The 20,164-nt window shown below is 40.1% G+C and overlaps 2 protein-coding genes across 9 annotated transcripts in view; one reads left to right on the top strand and one right to left on the bottom strand.

Moving 5' to 3' along the window:
- KCND3 (potassium voltage-gated channel subfamily D member 3) overlaps positions 1-7,854 on the top strand; it is a 281,448-nt gene extending 273,594 nt beyond the window's left edge. For all 8 annotated transcript variants that reach the window (XM_082227640.1, XM_082227642.1, XM_082227643.1 and 5 more), the window contains one exon: positions 203-7,854. In XM_082227640.1, the coding sequence (XP_082083766.1) occupies positions 203-404 (202 nt within the window). In that variant the 3' untranslated portion in view covers positions 405-7,854. The remainder of the gene's footprint in view (positions 1-202) is intronic.
- A 3,798-nt stretch (positions 7,855-11,652) lies between these two features.
- DDX20 (DEAD-box helicase 20) lies at positions 11,653-19,778 on the bottom strand. The gene is made up of 11 exons (XM_082227633.1): positions 19,561-19,778; positions 17,911-18,005; positions 17,241-17,409; positions 16,894-17,008; positions 16,641-16,783; positions 16,107-16,245; positions 15,551-15,613; positions 15,186-15,264; positions 14,218-14,323; positions 14,029-14,130; positions 11,653-12,911 (listed from the first exon to the last, which is right to left on the bottom strand). Exons 1-11 carry the CDS (start codon positions 19,748-19,750, stop codon positions 11,815-11,817), a joined length of 2,298 nt encoding a protein of 765 aa, XP_082083759.1. The 5' UTR covers positions 19,751-19,778; the 3' UTR covers positions 11,653-11,814.
- Positions 19,779-20,164: the final 386 nt, after the last annotated feature.

Raw genomic sequence — 20,164 nt, 5'->3', positions numbered from 1 at the left:
TCCCATGTCCCCAACTGGGCTTGAAGAGGTTCTAGCTGCATAGAGTCCTTTGTGGCCCACCACCTAGTTTTAGCCTAGTCTTTACAACCTCTGACAAAGACAATATTGCGCGAGGATATCCAACACTTGCGACAAACAACTTGCAGCTTCTGCTCCTTTTACTCCTCCCCATCCCACCCCCTGGCTGTCTTTTGTCTTTTAGTCGATCCAGCCTAAATATGAAATCAGACGATGGGCTGAGACCGAACTGCAAAGCCTCCCAAATAACCACAGCAATCATCAGCATTCCGACGCCTCCAGCACTGACCCCAGAAGGCGAAAGCAGGCCTGCCCCATCCAGCCCCGGCCACTCAACGAACATTACCGCTATGAGCAGCAACATTGTCAAGGTGTCGGCTTTGTAAGGCTGTGTCAGTCAAAGGAGGCTGATTGGAAGGCCGGCGTTTCTCTCCCTTTCCCCACCTCCATGTTCCTCCTTTGCTGCAAATTGTGCCTAGATGAGTGGCTGGGTGGACAGCTAGACCAACCTGACCGGCATCTAAGAATTAACTGCGGGAGCCTCGCAAGGCAGCTTCCTTCAAACTCACGTTCATGCTGCAGAGTGAGCTCAGAAGAACTGGGAAGCTAGAAGGGGCTGGTTGGAAGGAGCTCTCTTTTGTCTGTCAACAAGAAGAAATGTTCCCGGATGTGGGGCATAGAAGAGTTTCCAGAAAGTGGAAGAGACATCCTGTCAAAGCTACGAGAAAGTCAATAAAGAAGCAGAATTATAACACTGTGTATCTCAGCACCTTTTCAATGGTTTTTAATGGATAATATTTATTCATGAGGATATGACTGAAAAAGGTGATTAGAAAAAAAAGGATTTTGTGATTATTATTATTATTATTATTTCCTTCATGCAGCAGGATCTTTTAATCAACCAAAAGTACACATTTGCTTTCTTTTATAGCTGAAGGTTTTAGGCAAAAAAAAAAAGCCACCTTGTCACGAGAATTTGATTTTCATTCTTTTGTGAGTGCGTGTGTGGGTGAGAGCAAGCAAGAGGATTCGTGAAACTTGGCACACTCCGACTACAAAAGATCTGAGCACACTTTCCGGTTTCTGGGCTCAACCCTGCAAAGACGTACCATATGCATGGTCCACGACAAGCTTTAAGTAGTGCCTGTAGAGCCAGGGGTTCTACTCACTGTGTACCCTTTTCTTGCATGAGTGTGTCTTTGCAGGCTTCAGCCTTTAGTGCGCAGTAGCAAAAATAGAGACCTGCATGCAGTCACACACACACAAGCACCAATAAAACTCTCATTGTGGATGGCATTCTTTCTTAAGACAGGGTTTTGTTTTTTTCTGTAATTGCCTTTTAATTCAACACAAATTGCAGTTGCAAACAGTGTATTTGTCTGCTAATTATTGTATGTGCTGGGGGGGATATTTGTTGGGGGAAAGACAGGCATTTGTAGTCCACCACAATTTTCTGCTTTTAAAAAAATTATTTTGTTATCACTGGCTTGTAAAGAGTGTGACTAGAATAACCAGTTCTGTATTTTTTAAAAAGTCTAAAGAAGTAAGCCTAGGGGGGATTTTATTTTTTAATCTTGTACACACGAGTTTCAAAGAGGGCAAAATCAGTCAAAGCAACTGCGCCAGATGTTCAGAAATACTCTGTAATCTATGCCCATGCTTTCTTTCTTTTTTCTGTTTTATATGTGTTTATTTAATAGTATTGGAAGTGTCTCCCATTGTATATAGTAGCCAGATAGTCAGTGGAAACTGTCCTTGGTAGGATTACTTCAGGAGCCAACTGTTTTGCATGGACTGATAGTGTGTTTCATTTTGTAATACAGTCCTGTGGCTCTTAGTGACAGTCTCTGGGTTGCATCAGTTTGATGGATAAAGCAATTTAACAATATTTGACTTTCCCTTGTTAAAGCATCATTTCCTGCCAAAGAGGAGGATTGCTTCTAGATTGTTGGGATCTACTTTATATTAGAGTACCATTTCTAAGCAATTTATAAAACACTGTTAATAGATGGTTAAATATGTTTCAAAAATAGTTCACCAATTGTTAAAATATTGTTATACTGTTTAGAAAGCGTAGGACTGTGAGTCATAACCAGCTATAAGGTTTTATACCGATGTTCTCATAATGTACCTCCCCTGGGTGCAAACCTGTGGGACTTCTATCCATGTCAACAAGGCTTACAATAATACAGAGCTCTGTGGATTGTGTTCTTTCGTCACAAATTTTACATGATTTATTAACCTTTTCGGACTCATTTAACCTTTAATTTTTTTCCAAATGTATTTTAGGTTGTGTATCCCATAATGTCTTTTGCAGCTTTGCAGCTTTCATTTTTGGCAAACCATCACAAAATGTGGCCCAGAATGTTTTTGATCCTGAAATTGTGTTGCTGTGAAAACATGGAGGTTTTGCAAACCCAACATCATGCTCAGAAAAAAATATAATAAGCAGCTCCAATGGGGGGGGGAGGGAATCGTCTTTACTTTCAGACTTCTATTCTGATTTGCTTTTCGGCATCTAAATTAAAAGCATTGAGCAAATAGTGCTTGGAAGCCACAAAAAGGAATAAAAACAGCTAGTTCTAATGAAATGTACCTTTCAGCCAAATAAAATTAAAACTTAATGTAACGTATGATCACCTACTAACAACAAACTTGTTTCTTAGTTTATTTCTTTTTTTCTCAGATACCTTATAGTGCTATGTTTTTGTTTATTCCAAAACCCCTTCCATCTTCAGATTTCAAACAAGGAATTTTGGTGCATTGGCCACAGAATCCCTTGCAAGCTCAATCCTAGAAGACAACAGGTGATGCTAGGTAACAACCAAGCCAGTTAGGTCTACATTGTCCTGCACACACTGAACGTCCACCTTAAAATATTCAACTGTGTCACTGTGTTGTAAGGAAAAAATGGCAATGGTGGACATGTGAACTTGTCCATCATGAAACAGATTCAGGTGGATAGCCGTGTTGATCTGTCATAGTCATAATAAATAACAAGATGAAAGATGAAAAAATCTTTTTTTTAATAATTCCAGTGGCACCTTAAAGATCAACTTCCCTGTGGGACCAACTGTTATAACAGTCATCAACAGTTATAAGGTTGAAGCAACCTCTGCTTCAGAGTATCTGACAAAGTGTGTATTACACACGAAAGCTCATACATTGAAAGCTTATATTTAGTTGATGTGCCACTGGAATTATTAAAAAATATTTTTTCATCTTTCATCTTATTTATTATCATCATAAAACAGTCTTCTCATCAAGAAATTCTCAATAAGCTTCTGAGGAACTGAAGGTTCCAAGGACACAGTTTTTAAAAGCCACTGTTCTAGTAATATGAGACAGGCCTTAATTTACCCCCTAATGTTTGTCCAAGAACCCTTTTTCAATACCACAGTTTAGCCTTGGAACAAGAAAAGGATGTGCCTTTTGAGTGTCTGCAGAGTAATATCTCTCCCCAATCCCCAGTCCCACACATCTAGGGTTAGGGGAAAGGTTTGTGGGCCAGTGGCGAACAAATAAACTTCAGCTCTGGTACCTCTGATTTCAGAAATTAAGTACTACATTGTCCTCGAGTCCAATCATTCCATTATCTTATGGGTGATCCTGTTTAATTCACTCCAGTGAAAGCAAACTTTTGCCATTTCCCTTGTGAAACTGGTGCACAGTCTACGAGAACTGACCCATAAGAGTCTCTGTGACGCCCAATTTAAACTTTCCTTTGCTTCGTTTAACTTCATCACATCTCATTATACCTCTTGCCTAGTCAATTTGAAGCTTGATCCTTCACTACCCTCACCATATTGCATTGACTTTTTACATCTGTGCAAAGGGAGGCCAAAATGCAGGGTGTCCTTGTACATGCAGAATATATCACAGCTCGAGCAGAAACAAACCCTTTTCGTCGCGAAATCACAGATTATGTAATTGGTATAAAATGAGAGTTTATATGGGGAGAAGAGCCTGGCTTCCTTAAGCCACAGTCCAATACTAACCAGTCCTTCTATAAAAACTTCTCTTCCCATCTCCAATGCAGAGTTGTGGTTCTTATCATGCGTGGCTCACAGGATGATATAGAAAAGGACCGCCTCTGGCTCTTCTGCCTCCCTGCACCATGGCAAAAGTATCTTTGTTCAGCTGCATTGCAGGGAGGCAGTAGGCAAATGTGGGTCTGCAGTAAGGGTGCGAGGGCTGAGCAAAGCATATAGGAACATAGCAACAGGCACTATGATGCCATTAACCATTGCAATCCATGACCAGTAGGAGAAATCACAGCAGGTAGCATTCCATGATACTGAATCATTACTAGTAGTCGCCAGATGAGATGGGGCCCTGTACCTTTCCTATTCTGTAGGAGAAGGCATTTTGGCAAGTGGAGCTTTTCATGCAGTTCTTTATAACTGACCATTCTAGAAGAGTGTGCCTTTACTTCAAGAATTCAATGTTTCTTGGTTTCGTTGTATGGCTCCAGCAAATCAGAACCCCAGAATATTCAAATTTGCAAACTGGAAAATTGGTGTTTGGTAGATCAGGATCTTTATTTCAATATTCTGATGTTCTCATAATTTGGTTTTTCTTACAAGCCTCCAAAATGAATTTGTCTGCATCAAACCTACAAATGTAAATGTGGGTTCAATGGTCGCTTGGAAAATTGGTCTAGTCTCTTGGAATGATGGAATGTTACTTCTTTTTGCCCATCTATAGCATGACTTTGGCATGTGTGTGGTGCACTTGAGGGAGTACGGTACTTGAAAGTCCCAGGCAATATACCTCCTGCCAAAGACATACAGAAGTACTAACAGTCTGCATCATCAACCCCCCTCCATACCCGCATACCATTAGTCTGCTGAAATCACATTGACTTCTATTGGATTTTAGCAGTGTAGCTGTAGGATGTGCAGCCTGTTATTTTAATAATAGTGGGAGGTAAATAATGTCTTTGCTCTGTGAAGGGCACAGGAGAATTACTCCTATGGAAAGGTTCGGAAAGGTGCATGAGTGCAATGCCCCTTTCATATATGCAAGGGAAGAATAGTGGATACTGTCTAATAACTCCAGATCCTGGAGTCCCACAATTGGGTGAGAAAAAGCAGCAATAGTTCCAAACCTGTTGGTTGTGAAGTAAGATGTGGTTTCTGTGCTACCCATCATTTTGCCCTTACTAGACGTATCCAGCTATGTGTTTTCTCTCTCGTCTTAGAAAACCAGTGATCTAATGCATTTTCCATCCCAAACTGGCTCTGAAACATTCATTTATTCCCGCCACTTGGCAGTTGGCATCACATTTCATATGACTATTACTTTTCATAAGCAGAATTGGACAAAAATATTTCCCTGCATATATGGCATCCTATCGTACCAGCATATCACGGCAAACTAAATGCTGACCCATTCACTATTCCTGAAACACATAATCTCACTGCTGTCTGTCAGTATGATCCACAACTTCTCATCACTTCAGCCAAGAGACCAGTGTGCATGAGAATTTTGAAAGTGTATGGCATTCCCCTGATTTTAGAAAAGGGATGTTCCTGAATATGCGGACATTAATGGGTATATTGGGGCAGATGGATCAGAAACAATGGACACAATCCAAGTACTTTTAAGTCCCATTGACTTCAATAGATAAATTTAAAAATGCAGTATGCTTACCATACCTATTGAAAGCAAAAGTACTTAACTTTGGATTTCAAATGTGACTACCTGAACACTCTCCCCCTGAAATATCATTGCCATGCTTAGTATATTAGAACCTAGAGAATGTGACTTTAGTCTTACATTTTCAAGTAGGGGATTATGGGTCTTTTCACAATATTTGCAACTGTTTTGCTATGTATTGAGAAATAACTAAATAGACAAAATGTTAATCAGACTCAAGTCTCTGAGCCCCAAATCTGATAGTTTCTCTTGCTTTCTAAATTCTAACCAACTCTACAGCAGATCGAAAACAGTAGAGCAAATCCAACTGAACTCATCTTTTCCATCAACACAAAATAAAAATTCCGTCTTGTGTTTTAATATTTCCACTGAATTTTTCCATTTCTGAATTAAAAACCATTAAACAAAGAAGAGGGAGATGGAATCACCAAAAAGAGAAAAGCAATAAGAGGATTTTTTATTTTAATATTTTGAAGAGTGTTTCTTAGATGTACAAAATTTTTCTACAGAAAGGTGTCCTTTTTTTGCAATTGATGTAATTGTATACAGATCTTCGGTTGGTTTGTATTACCCAGGAAAATGAGTTCTTTTTAAATCAGTAGATAATCAACTTATTGTTCTCTTCCCTCTCAAAAACTAGTCAGTCATAGGAAAGTGAACTCTCTCCTTGTAACTCAGGTTTTCACTAGCAATGGCCATAGACAAATGTCACCTCCAGTGAGGTACTCCCTCTAGATTAGTTCAGTGATTAGGGCTACTATCCTCTATACACTTTAGGTAGGAGTAAGTCCCATTGAACTGAGTAGGACTTCTGATTAAACATGCTTAGGATTGTGCCGTAAAACTGTTGATCAGAACTTCTGTTCATGACTCACTGTGTCTCCTGGAACAAGCCACTCTGACTTTTTAACGTCTCAGTATATCTACCAATAAGATTCAGGTAGTTTTAAAAATAACTTCCTCTCTAGTTAAGTGCTAAATTTATGATCATTTGGTTAACTCAGTTAAAACTCTTTAATATTAAAGTATACAAAATGTTTTCTGGAGGGGGGATGCCAAATAAGATGTCTCATTATTTAGAGCAATTACTGATTGGAGAAGTTAGTTTTTAAGGGAGACAAATTGTTGGAAATATACCAATGGCCGTTAATCAAGATGATCAGCATTTTTTAACTCTTAAGGTGGGCACGCTGTTTAAATCAAACAATGAGGAACAGAGGGACTGTCATTACTCTGTGATGTTACACTCTGAAGCCTTCAGCTACGACAAATATCAAATAACCAGAGTAAGATCTGCACTTCCTTTAGGCTATAAGGGGAATCATCAAAAGAAGAAAGATATCTTTTGTGGATGGTTCCTCATGTCAGAGATGCTATGAGAAAAAAGGGAACATGCAGGTCAAGGTGTCTTCATCTCCAAGTCCAGACTGCGTGAATTGGACACAAAGATGGAGAAGTCCATTGTTGATTGGAATTTCAGGAACCACGGGGCTAGATTTACTGTTGACCTAACACAGCACGACAGTTCTTTTGTTTTTCTTGTCTAATTATTGTAGTCATCAGTCATGGGACCAAATGACAAATAATCCTCTAGTCTTGCTTTCAGTCACAGGTTTCATAATTTTGTGCGTATGTGCGCATATGTGTGTATTGCTTTCTTTTCCTTTGCAGACTAATGCTTGCCACGGCAGGTCAAACAGCCATGCAGCTGAGAGATTAAGATCCGTAGTATATCCTTTTCTCAGTTCTCTGTTGTTACCATGACTGGAGTTGCAGCTGGCTCCATGGACCAATGAAATATATTACAGAACATGTGTGATGGTATATTTTTGATAAATCAGTGAGACATTCCAATGCAATGGTGTTTGCGCTAGAGGTTTTATGTTGTTACCAGAATTCTCTCTCAATTGCATTATTTTCTATTTTCATACTCTAAATGGGCTTTGCTTACAAATCATCACGACCAACTGAGACAAAATTGTACTGTACAAAACTGCAGGTAGATTCATTTCAGAAAAACTTTCTAAAGAATCCTAAGTTTCCTGTTGTCTTCTTTTGAAACTGTAGTGCATATGTTGAAACTTGTATATCATTTACAGTACTGCGTCTTGTGCCACTGCTGTACCTGATGTATCCAATCTGGATTAAATGGAATATGTGCCACAAAGCACTGAACTCTTGCTGTAGATTTCTTTTAACTGGGATCACTAATGAGATTTAAAGCAGCTGATGGCTTTAACAGTAAATCCACTAAGTCTAGCACCATTTCTTGCAATGCCCAGACAGAATAGCCCCAGAAGTCCACTAGCAGGGCCAGAAAACAATAGCCTCTCCAACGGTTGCCCTTCCCTCCTTCCCAACAACTGGTATTCAGCAGTATAGTGCTTAATGTTCTCTAATTAGTCACCATAGCTAATTGCCAATGATAAGCCTATCCTCCGCCTTTTTTCTAATCTCCTCCTAAAGACATCTTGGGACAATGAATTCCATCAAACTATACACTTTTCTTAGGCAGTAGATTCAGGACAATCAACTTCTTAGGTGTCCAGAGAACAACTTCCTCCTGCTCCCCACCCTTGCTAGGGAACAGGCCCATGCACTCTTTTTGGGAGCATGTATCAATAGCATCTATACTTACATTCACAGGACCACCATAGTACAGAATTAGGGAGGTTGAAAGACTCATTGCTGATATAGCCTTTTTTTCTTCCTCTAGTACTTCTGCTATTTAAAAATACGCACTAGGGAGCTTGATCAGCCTGTACTAGGGCTGCAATCACTTCAGTTATAGAACTGATACATATCCCCAGGCTACAGCAAGGGTGGGGAATATTTTTAGTCCAGTGGGCTAGACTGTTATCTACCCCCAACCCTTTGTGGGCGAAGTCTGACAGGTGGGCAGAGCCAAGCACCTGTCAATCACAATACCACAAGGGCATCAACTGACCTCTTCTGCAGGCAGGTTCCTCATAAACCCTTTAAAGGCATTAGTTTGTACAGTTCTTTGAATAAGGCTTTGCAGGTTTTTCACTGAGCCAGGTTTTACCTGCTACACAGCTGGCATCTTATGACATCAGGTATAGGGCAGGTGAGCATGACTTGGCCTAATTAGACCCATGGGCCAGAGGTTCCCCACTCTTGGGCTGAAGTACTTCATTCACATATGCTATAAAATACAGTAAAATGTGTTGCTAGTTGTGTGGATACCTTCAGATGACTGCAAAGTTATCAAAAAACTACTCCAAAGTTTTTCCTGTGCAACACCCAACCATGGATTTGGGGAACAGTGCAAGCCTGTAGGCAGGAACTGTGCTGTTTTCTTAATCTTTATACAACACCTAGAAAACTTTTAACACTTAGGCTGTTTAAAAATATGTAATTCTCCCCTGTATTTCATAGGCTGCAATTAAAGTATGTGTCATGTGCTACAAACATTATAGTTTACAACTAAATATAAAATGCATCTTCAAAACTGTCCCAGAACTGAAAGCTGAAAACATCTATTGAAAGCTATTTGACTCCATTACAATATACTGAAGTACACCTGGCTCTGACTCATTTAATATTCTCACAACTCAAAAAATCCCACGTGGAATACAAGTAACAAGAAGCAAAGTATCAAAAAGCTTACAGAAGTTTGAACCATTAATAACTGGTCAGCGAAGAACATACATTTAAGTAACAAGAGGAAAACCTGAATGGAGGCTATGACCTAATTGTGATACTTTTGAGAAGTGGAAGAGGTCCAATATGGACACAGCTGAAAAGTGGATAATCCCAGTATTGCTGCTGAATGAATGAAGAGTCAACAGCTTCCAAGGAATTTTCATAATTCAGCAACAGCATTAGTATAGCACTCCTTCTGCATGTTGTAAGTCATATATTCCACTAGGTGGCACCTATTTTTGTTTCCATTGTGAGACGCAGATCCGGTAGGATAAAAAGCATGCTTTTATATTAAAAACTACAGTTGTTGTGTGTCAAAATGCTACTTCAGCAGTTAAGTATCTCAGCACCTCCGTTAAAGGTCTTATGTAATGCCTTGCTGGAACAGAAAAAGGATATTAGTATAGTATTTGATCCCAACAACGACCACCTGTTTGTGGAAGCTCGTGGAAGCTCACAAATAGGATACGCAGATGAGTGCCTTTCACTGTGCAACCCAAGTACAAGCATTCCCAACCTTTATGCGTACAAGGAACTCTTTTTACCGCCAACATCTTTTCAAGAATGCCACATGTTAATTGTAATTTTAGGCTCTGTTATTTGGGGGGAGAAATGACAAAAAATTATTATGAATTTAATGTGGTAAAAAAAAACCCTGCAGGGTGTGAACATTATCAACCTGTGCCAGAACTGAATTAACAAGACAGAGGGGTATGTCTCCATGTACACCATTACTCATGCATTTACTCAGTCAGTCTCCCATCACGTCATGGTTTTGCATAGGATATAGAGCAGCTGAAACAAAGCAGGGCAATTAGCTGCAGTTAATATGCAATTTCATTTCTAATTAAAGTTTTCCCTTATGCATGGCAGGCCTGATATTGGTATCCCCTGGAGTACCATCCAATTTATGATAGTTTTTTATATTATTATATATGTTAAAAATCCTATCACATCGCTAAACCAATCTAGCTCAAAAAGTGTTATTTATACAGTTTTAATTAAGATTTATTTAAATCAGCAACATGTGTTAATTGAGATATGCTTTTTTATTTATGCCACTTCTAAACAGAAGGAAGCACTACAGCTGTAGTACACTAGGAGTCTTGTAATTTGAAATGATAATTTATTAAAAGGAAGTAGGGAGTTGCCAATTAGAAAGAGGTAGTAGCTCACTCGCAGTGGATAAGTCTTTTCTGGAAATTCCCCAGCTTTTCTGGAAATGACCAAGTTGGTCACGCCTTTTTCATAATGTTATTGATCATAGTATCACAACTTGCCTCCTACCCCACAAACTTTGGGTCAATCATTCTCTGTTAGCCTAAGTTACTGCATTTCTGTGAGGATCTTCAAGACAAATGAAATAAAGACATTTTGCTGTCCTTAAAAAAGGAAAAGCCGAGATTTCAAGTACATACTTGTTATAGATATGCTGAACTGTACATATACAGAATGCAAACAGAACAATCTTTGGGGCCTTCACAGTAGTCGCATCCGCCCTGTGGAACAACCTCCCATCAGATGTCAAGGAAATAAACAACTCTTAGAAGACATCTGTAGGCAGCCCTGTATTATTTATGTCTGATGTTTTAGTATGTTCTGATATATGCTGTGAGCCATGCAGAGTAGCTGGGGAAACCCAGCCAGATGGGTGGGGTATTATTATTAATAATAATACAATAAAGAAGGCTCTAAGAATGAACTTCATCAAGAATAGAAATCATACGTGAGATTTTTTAAAAATAAGTATTTTCTTACTTTAAAGGGATTGCTTTCTAAAGTTTCTTTCTGACCCATTTCTCAAACAATAGTTTAAAGTTCTCACCAAGCTTAAGGGAAACTGTAAGGTCTAAACAGAATCTCTTGAGATCTTTAAGCATTTTACCCTCTCCATCCTATGAATGAGAAGTTATTTGCCCCTGTCACCCACAAAGGCCTTCAGAGTAGCAAGATGGGGAATCCAGTGAAAGAAACTAGCATTCTGGACAATAAGGCTCCATTTTACCTCTCAAAGAACGAGTGCTATTTGCTGGATGGGAATACAGACATTTTAAGATAGATTAGTCCCACAACTCAACTGAGATTACAGAGAAATGAGAAGAAGCAGCCATATATTTTGGTACATCTGACACCCAGAAATGAGCATGTTAACCTCTGTACATATTAAAACGCTCACCATACATGAGGGGGAAAAGTAAAGGCAGTAATCTTTTCCAAGTTCATAACCCAAAATAAATGAGAACAGTAATCTACAACAGATTTCCCATGCATCTTATGCCAAGAGTAAATCAGTATCAACATAAAACACTATTTTCATACTGTTTATTAGCAATACTGTTGCAGCATTTCACCTTCTGGAAAGTATACAAAACAGTATATACATGGAATAAAGAAAATATGTGAATGTAAACAGAAACAGAAAGGTGATTTAAGATTCCACTAGTAGGTTTTGGGTGGCAGGAATTCCCATTATCTGTTACCGCGCAACAACTCTTCAAAATAGATTGCATTGGCATGATAAGCAGTTAGTAAGTTTGATGGTCGCTGATACATTTGGTAGTATGAACGAGAAGCTTCTGCGTAATGGTCCCGCCAAGCCCGGTAATATGCTCGCCAGTATTCCTCATAACTCTGATCATCACGCTCAGGGAAAGGAGTAGGTTTGACTTCAGATACACTTTTAAAATTCTTGCTCTTGGAAGGCTTGGTGGTACAACAGAAGCGGCTTTGACTGCTCTGTTTTACATTCTGTTCCTTTATCTTCTGTAGCTGAGGACTCTTTTGGAACTGTGGTGGTTCAGGGACACCACTCAACTGCGAAACACATTTCTGATCTGATGTCAGCGCACCATTGTCTCTTTGTTGTGTATCTGAAGATGCTTTACTATATGACTGGTCCTCCCAGCTAGAGGTGGATGACCCAGAACTGTAAGAGCTACTATCGCTATCAGAGTCTCCTGTCAATACATGAGCTTTTGCAGCATGCAAGCTGGATTCTGTTTCAGTATAAATTCTATTAGTATCACTTTCTGGGTGTTGATGCTGCTCTCCTGGGCCTGTATAGCTTCTTACTATTTCCACTTCTCTCTCTGAGCCTTCTTTAATGAAGTATTCATAATCCTCAATGAACTCCGCCATGCTCCATGTGCTGGTGGACTGCTGGTTCTTAAATGATGATAAGCAAGGGATCTTGGGAAGCATGCTTTTTAATGTTTCCCTGTCCATCTCCTCGTTATGCTTTCCAGAAGTCTGAAGACAAGGCTCTATTTGGCGCTTCTGCTGAGTGATACTATGGGAAGACTGTTGCTTCCTGGTTATTTTTGGTTTTGTATCCTCCATTCTTGTTTTAAGTGATTGCTTCTGTTTGAGGGCTTGTTTTGGCTTGGCTGCAACAGAATTTTCACAAACAACAGGAGCACTGGTGCTTACTGTTGTGTGCTGCATGGTCGCCTCCGGTCTCTTAGCTGGCAACAGAGATGCATGCTGTGAAGCATTGGGATATGGGACAGCAGTGACTTCGACATCCCAGCCTTCAAACTGTTCCATGAGCCCAGGAGGTATAGGTTCTACACAAGAGGAAAATGTTATTAGTCAAGAGCAACATACAGTATCTCTTTTCAAAGAAATTCTCCTAATCATAAATATATCTAAGTGACACCATCATAAAACATGTTTTGAATGCAAGCATTTGATTACAAGCATGTGCCAGATGTTTTTACTAGACAGTCTGTAGTTTAAAAATAAAAGAAAGATCAATACATACAAAAGTATTACTATTAGCCAAATGAAGTTACATAATGCTATAAAACAGTCAGAGCTAAAGAATAATGATCCCATAAGCCAATGACTGGGTAAGTCCATCTAAAACAGTCAAATTTCTTCTTTTGACAGCTTCCAAAAGTTAAGGTTTCACAACCTCTCTTGCTGAACTGCTCTGCCAGAAAGGAACATCTTCCTAAATCTATGTTCATCTTGTTTGGAAATATTGTTTCCTGTCCTCTTTAGAGCTCCTGTTTTTACACTGTTGAAGGTCACAAGGTTGTCATACTAAGCAGCTCCCTTATTTGACCAAATGCATTATTTATTTAGTGTCATAATTACTGGGCTATTAATTATATTGTCAATGAATCTAGCTTTACTGGATAGCTCAGGTGGTAAAGCACGAGACTCTTAACCTCAGGGTCATGGGTTTGAGCTCCATGTTGGGCAAAAAGATGACCCTTGTGGTCCCTTCCAACTCTACAATTCCATGATTCTGTGACTTTAAATGATTTAACAACTAAAAACTCTGGCACATTACTTTTCTGAAATAATTCAGTATTTCCATTCAGGAAACAATTAACTAAATATTTAAGATTCAGAATGTGCCTATGGTACAAACCTATACATAGTATAAAAAGAAACCCCACTTAATTTAATGGGAGTTGCTCCCAGGTAAGCAAGTACAAGACTGCAGCTTGACCACCTGCATCAACTCTGAAACATTTACTATAGCACCATTCAGAAGGACAGGGACAGAGAACTTGTGGCTCACCCACTGTTGTTCAACAGCAAGCAGTGAATGACCAGGTGTGATGGGAACTGTACTTCTGGAGGGCCAGTTTTCCTGTCCCCACCTTCCCCGCATAAAGACATGCTCAAATTAATGCACCATGGTCCCACATACACCAGAATCACTTGTACCTGGTAAAGGAAGCAACCGAAGGTTACATTTCTGTGCAATTTTCATCATCATGTTTTCTTCTTCCCCACGGCAGCAATATGTCACTGCTAGCCCTAAGGTTCCTGTGACAAAGCAGAGAGATAAATCAGTTGGAAAGAGTTGTAGATCCAGCACCTGTCACTGCATAGCAAACTCAAAGCAGTATTTACCAAAGCGCCCAGCTCTGCCAATCCGATGCATGTATGTTTCCCAATCCAAAGGCACATCCAAGTTGATGACTAGATTCACCTTCTCAGCATCAATTCCACGGGAAGTCTGAGAGGAAGGATGGGTGAAGTTAAAGGTGGTAGTAAGCCAAACACAACATTTAGACTTCTTCAGTTGTTCCATGGTACCATGAATAAAATACCGCAGCCTCCCAATCAATTTACACACATTAAGACACAAAACAAGCCATTTGCTCTAGTTCCGAAGGACTACTTTTATTTATTTATTTATTTATTATTTATACCCCGCCCATCTAGCTGGACTTCCCCAGCCACTCTGGGCGGCTTCTAACAAAATATTAAAATACAGTAACCCATCAAACATTAAAAGCTTCCCTAAACAGGGCTGCCTTCAGTTATCTTCTAAATGCTGCTGGGTGTGTTGCTCAAAAACAATTGCTTCAGCATAGTTTCATTACAGTAAGTGGGCACAATCCACAGAAGATCAGGAGCGTTCAAGGCTCCCTAGGATGCATTAATGTAATTTTGCAATTTAAACCATTCTAATTTCAAAGCCATCTAAATGACACGTCTCTGGGTCTTCCTCAATGAGACTACTCTGAAAATACTATGCTTTCATTTTTGCTCACAACTGTCTATACAAACCTTAAAAGAAATATGCTGGAAGTAGACTAAACTTTGGAAAGACAAGAGCATGGGGAAAATATCTTCATCAAATAGTGGTTAGTATTTTCCTCTTCTCAAGATTGATTTACAACATATTTTAGTGCAAAGAATGTACGGTTTCAAATACTATTGCATTTGTATGTACTAGCACATTTCCCAGGGACATGAGTGCACTAGCTTGGTTGGAGTTTCTACTTCCTTAAAGTCAGATATATATGAAGTACATCTATAAACCTTTACACTTTTTAAAAATTCGACATCAGGGTGGAGTGGGGGAACCTCACCAAATCAGTTGAAATCAAGACTCTGCAATGAAACTGTTTGAGTTTGGCCATAGCATCAAGTCGTTGGTTCTGATTCATACTGCCTAGAGAAAGACGAACAAATGGAGAAATGAAGACCAGACAACAAAAGTACTAGCAGAATCATTAGGGTAGTGTCTCCTCCACAGACACTTTTTTCTAATCTATCTATTGTACATACATAGTAATTCCTAGCAAGCTCAAATGGGCCTTACTCCTAAATTAATATTTATACAATTGCAACTTAAAATAACATACTTACTTACACATGTGCATGAAAACAACAAATTCCACATACAACATTGCTGAAATTAATATAAGAAAAAATCGTCAATAGGCCTGCAAACTTGCCTGAAATGCACTCAGCAGGAAAACCTTTGGAAGTGAGTAAATCTGCTAGGTGTTGAGCTCTGAAACAGTGAAAAAGAAAATACAGTAAATGTATTTATAGCATAACACTTCATGACTGCCCCACTCGCCAGCTCCTCAAAACTGTCTGACAGGAGTGTATAGCAAATATTTTAACAAACAGCTAAACTTAGCAGCATATTGTTCCTGGCATAATAAGATGCAAGCACAATTGATTTAATCTGGAATCATTTCCCCTTGATTACTTCATCCGCTGTATATATGATGAACTCTTAGTCTTTAAGTCATAAAAATATGGTGTGTGTTTTAAAGGCATGAGATTTTTAGAAATAAATCCTACTGTTTTAATTCAATTCAATACTGCATGACACACTAAACAATAGATGACCAATCTTACAGCCCTAGAGACTCACTAGCTTTACCAACTTTAATGTGCATTGGCTTTCACTTACAGAAACAGGAGCATTGCTATAAAACACCAAATAATTCATTGTTATTTTAGCTAATCTAGATTTTTTAAAAAACATAAAATACCGGCTATGTAGATTCGAGAAGACCAGGGCCTGGTTGAAAGGAATCTTGCTGAACAGCTCCTGTAAATGCTCAGCCTTCTCCTCAAAAGTCTTATGAGGTAACGGGTGAGAATTCACAACTTTGAAGTACTGCTTCAACCCTAACCAAAACAGGATGGGCTTATATATCATTTGTACAAACAAAAACTCCTTTAAGGAAAGGATACAAATGTAACAATAATAAATGGTTGTCCCAATAATTCTGGTTAAGTTGTTATATAGAGGATTAACATGGCAGACAATAAATTCAAACCACATATTTATCAAGGTGACAAAGTCTATAACTGGGGTGGTGATTGTATGGCCTTCCAGAAACTGTTGGACTCTCAACTTCCATCAGCCCCAGACAGCATGGCCAATCATCAAGGATGATGGGAATTAAAGGCCAGCAACAACTGGAAGGTCATAGGTTCCCCACTACTACTTTAGAATCAAGCATACAACTCTAAGATATTTGGAGGGTTGTGCAGAAATGCAAAGAGCACATCATACATACCAATGAGACTTGGGTCCGTGGGATTCAATCTCACAAAGGTGGGATCTCTCATGTACCTAGTCAAAGAATTAGCCAAGGATTCAGGATAGGTGGCCGACACAGCCAACATTTGCTTATTGGCTGGTAGAGAAGAATAAATCCAACTACAGAGAGAGGAGGGGGGGGAGAAAAGCACCATTTAGAACAAACACTTCAAACCAAATATGTTTCAGAAACAAAAAGATTATAATGATTACTGGTAGGCTACTCTTACTTGATTTGATCCTGGAAACTACCTTCTTCCAGAAGCTTATCTGCCTCATCAAGAATGAAGAGACGAATGCTGGCTGTATTCAGATAGTTCAGTTCTATGAGTTGCTTTATGCGCCCTGCCAACAACAAAAATTGCATTAGGATCTTAAGCATACAACACATCTAACTGAAATAAATATACTTTTGCAAAAGAATAGTAAACATAGCACCTTGCTAAATATGACTGATTAACTCTCTATGTGCTGTTTTCAAATTCTGCTCTGTAAATATGTTTGCACAGACAGCATCCACTAGTTTTTGTAGCACAATACAAGATTTGATAAACACATATCATTTTATTTGTCTCACCAGGAGAGCCAACTGCTATGTGACACTTTTTCAGCCTCATTTTATCTTGGTTTAAAGGGGTTCCTCCAATGAAGACATGACATTCCAAGCCTTCCATCTTGATCCCAATAGTTGTAATAACTGCATGAATCTGAACAGCAATCTCTCTGGTAGGGGCCAAGATCAAAATCTGAAAAAAGGTCAAGCTGTGAATAGACTAGGAGAACAAACAAAAAATGAATACATCATATTTCCTAGATTATTAACCCCTCTGCTCCCGTAACAGCTGAGGGACCAATAAGTGACACTTCTTTGATGGCATTTTTAGTCAGGTAGAAGCCAGATATCCCCTCAATAAGTGCCAATCACACTTACAAAGCATCCTTAAATATCAGCATAAATCGATATGTAACAGTTATAATAAACTGAGCTTTTGTGTGCATGCACACGAAAGCTCATACCAATAACAAACTTAGTTGGTCTCTAAGGTGCTAGTGGAAGGAATGTTTTTATTTTGTTTCGACTACGGCAGACCAACACGGCTACCTACCTATATCTAGTTATAATAAAGCTTACCTATGAGGGAGCTAGAATGAAACTCTCACTGAATAGCACTGCCCTTGTAAATAATCTTGTTATTGATTACTGACATCACTTCTCTCAAAACTTTACACAAAACTATAATGCTCACCTGCGTAAAAAGGTTTTCCAAAATAAGGGAATCAAGTGCAATAGTAGAGAAGACACAGGTTTTACCAGTGCCAGATTTTGCTTGTACAATGAGATCTGAAAAGTAAACAAATAGAAAAATGTCAAGAAGCAGCCAAAAGATCACCACCAAAAATCCAGGACAAATGACAAGTAAATTAGGCCAGTCATCAGCAACCAATTCACTTTCAATGGAACACCGCTCCAAAGCTAAAACCATCCAACAGTCATCCATCTAACAGCGAATAAATATTTACAGTACACCAATCACATTAAAATATATTAAAATAGAGATTAGATGTTTCATCAGTATTATTAGCTTCATCTTGCAACTTTGTGTCTTCCAAGTGACATCTAAACAAACAAACACATAACACAAAGCTCCTATGCTGGTACAAGCACAAATGGGCACCAGGAGTGGGTCTTCTTGCAGTAGCAATTTTCTTGAAGGCAACTTGCCCTTCACTTCTGATCTTTCTCTACAATATGCAGGTGGAAGTAAAATGCTAGGTGTTTGCTTGATTTCTCATCTCACCGCATACCAGGACATGTACAGAGTATACACCAGTTCAATCAATAATAAGATTCTCAGAACATCAATTTTAATCCAAAAGTCCTGCACAGAGCCAACTTAAATGTTTTATTGTCTGTTTTTCATAGACCATCTCCCTCCATGCCCTCTCACCATACGCCTTTTAAAAAAATTCCACAAAGACAAAAGAAGGCAATGGTTGCATCCGTGGCACATGCCACTTTAGTTTGGCCTGCAAACCTACAGCCCAGTTTTGCATATTAGCCACTTAGCTAAGGAGCCTACTGCAATATGCAAAAGGCTCATTGCCTCAGAAAGGCCTCCTTAAACACGCAAGCACAAAGCTCTGGAATAACCCTCTGAAAGGTAAAATGCCTGCTACAGTGGTACCTTGGTTCTCAAATGCCTTGGTACTCCACCAACTTGGAACCCAAACACTGCAAACCCAGAAGTGTGAGAACTTTTTTTGGAAGCCGAACATGCTCCGTTTTGAGTGTTGCGCTTCCAATTTGAGTGCCACAGTTCCATTTTGAGTGTTACGCTGAGGTCTGCCTGTTTTTGCTATTTATTTTGTGTTTTTGTGGCACTCTTTTTTTGTTTTTTTGACTGTGTGGAACCCAGTTCAGCTACTGACTGACTGATTGATTGTGTGACTGAGGTACATTGTTTATTGCTTATAGGGGTTGTTTTTAAAAGCCTGGAACGGATGAATCCATTCTGCATGACTTTCTATGGGAAAACGAGCCTTGGAACAGACTTCCGGAATGGATCAGGTTTGAGGACCAAGGTACCACTGTACCTTCTACAGCCCACATTGCTCCACTGCCTCAGCAGCATTTCCCTTCCCAACGCAAGTTCTTGGCCTGACTTCTGACATTCTCCTATCCTTTGGCACAAAGACTCTACACCCAGGGCCGGCCCAAGACATTTTTGCACCCGAAGCCAAAACCCCAATGGCAGTCCATTCCCTGCCAGGGAAGGAGTGGAGATCTACACAAGGAACAAGGGCGAGGAGAGAGAAAGATCCATATCGGGATCTGCTGATCCTGCCGCAGAAGGCGACGGCCTCACCTGCCCTCCCAATCCCTCATCCCGCCTCACCTAGGCCGCAGCGCCCCAGCGGGATGGCTTTGAGCTGCACTGGGGAAGGCCTCAGGAACCCGGCAGCTTTCAGCCCCTCCAGGACCGGGGCCGACAGCAGCAGCGACCCGAAGTCTTCGGGCCCTTCGTGCAGAAGCACGTCCCGGGTACGGAGCCAGCTCTCAGCAGGAGCCACCTCGGGAGCCGCCATCTTGGGAAAGAGGGCGGGAACCCTGGGAAAGCGTCGGGAGAAACGAGGGGCGACGAGACCTTGCGGATGTGACGACAGAGGTGCGCGCGCCGAACACACACACACACACAAAAAGATACGGCGCGGTGGGCGGGGAGAGAATCGCTTCAGAGAAGAAGCGTATTGCGGGGGGGAGATAATTGGATGGCTGAAAGAGGACCGAACCATTGAGACAGGGGTGGGGGTGGAGTGAGCGCAGGTCCTTTAGGCTGCGGGCGGAACCAAGCAGCCATTCTTTGTGGGGGGGGCTGCACCTAAGCGGGAGAAATAAAGGGCTTATCTAAAGCAGCGTCAAGACTCCAGATGGGTGGAAAGGAGGAGGAGGCGGCGATCGCGGGCTACTTCCATCTATATACTGCCTGAAGCTCGTGTTTT

The sequence above is a fragment of the Podarcis vaucheri genome (assembly GCF_965113315.1).
Source record: "Podarcis vaucheri genome assembly, chromosome: 6".
Taxonomy (NCBI): domain Eukaryota; kingdom Metazoa; phylum Chordata; class Lepidosauria; order Squamata; family Lacertidae; genus Podarcis; species Podarcis vaucheri.
Note: the sequence above shows the minus strand (reverse complement) of the source record. Positions and strands in the feature narration are given on the sequence as shown.

What these genes read in the sequence shown, in the direction of transcription:
- DDX20 (XM_082227633.1), bottom strand. Translation starts at nt 19,750, where the DNA reads ATGGCGGCTCCCGAGGTGGCTCCTGCTGAGAGCTGGCTCCGTACCCGG. An exon ending in GCTGGGGCGCTGCGGCCTAG is followed by an intron (nt 18,006 to 19,560) that starts GTGAGGCGGGAT and finishes TTTACTTTTCAG; the next exon opens with ATCTCATTGTACAAGCAAAA. An exon ending in TGGCAGAGCTGGGCGCTTTG is followed by an intron (nt 14,131 to 14,217) that starts GTAAATACTGCT and finishes GCTTTGTCACAG; the next exon opens with GAACCTTAGGGCTAGCAGTG.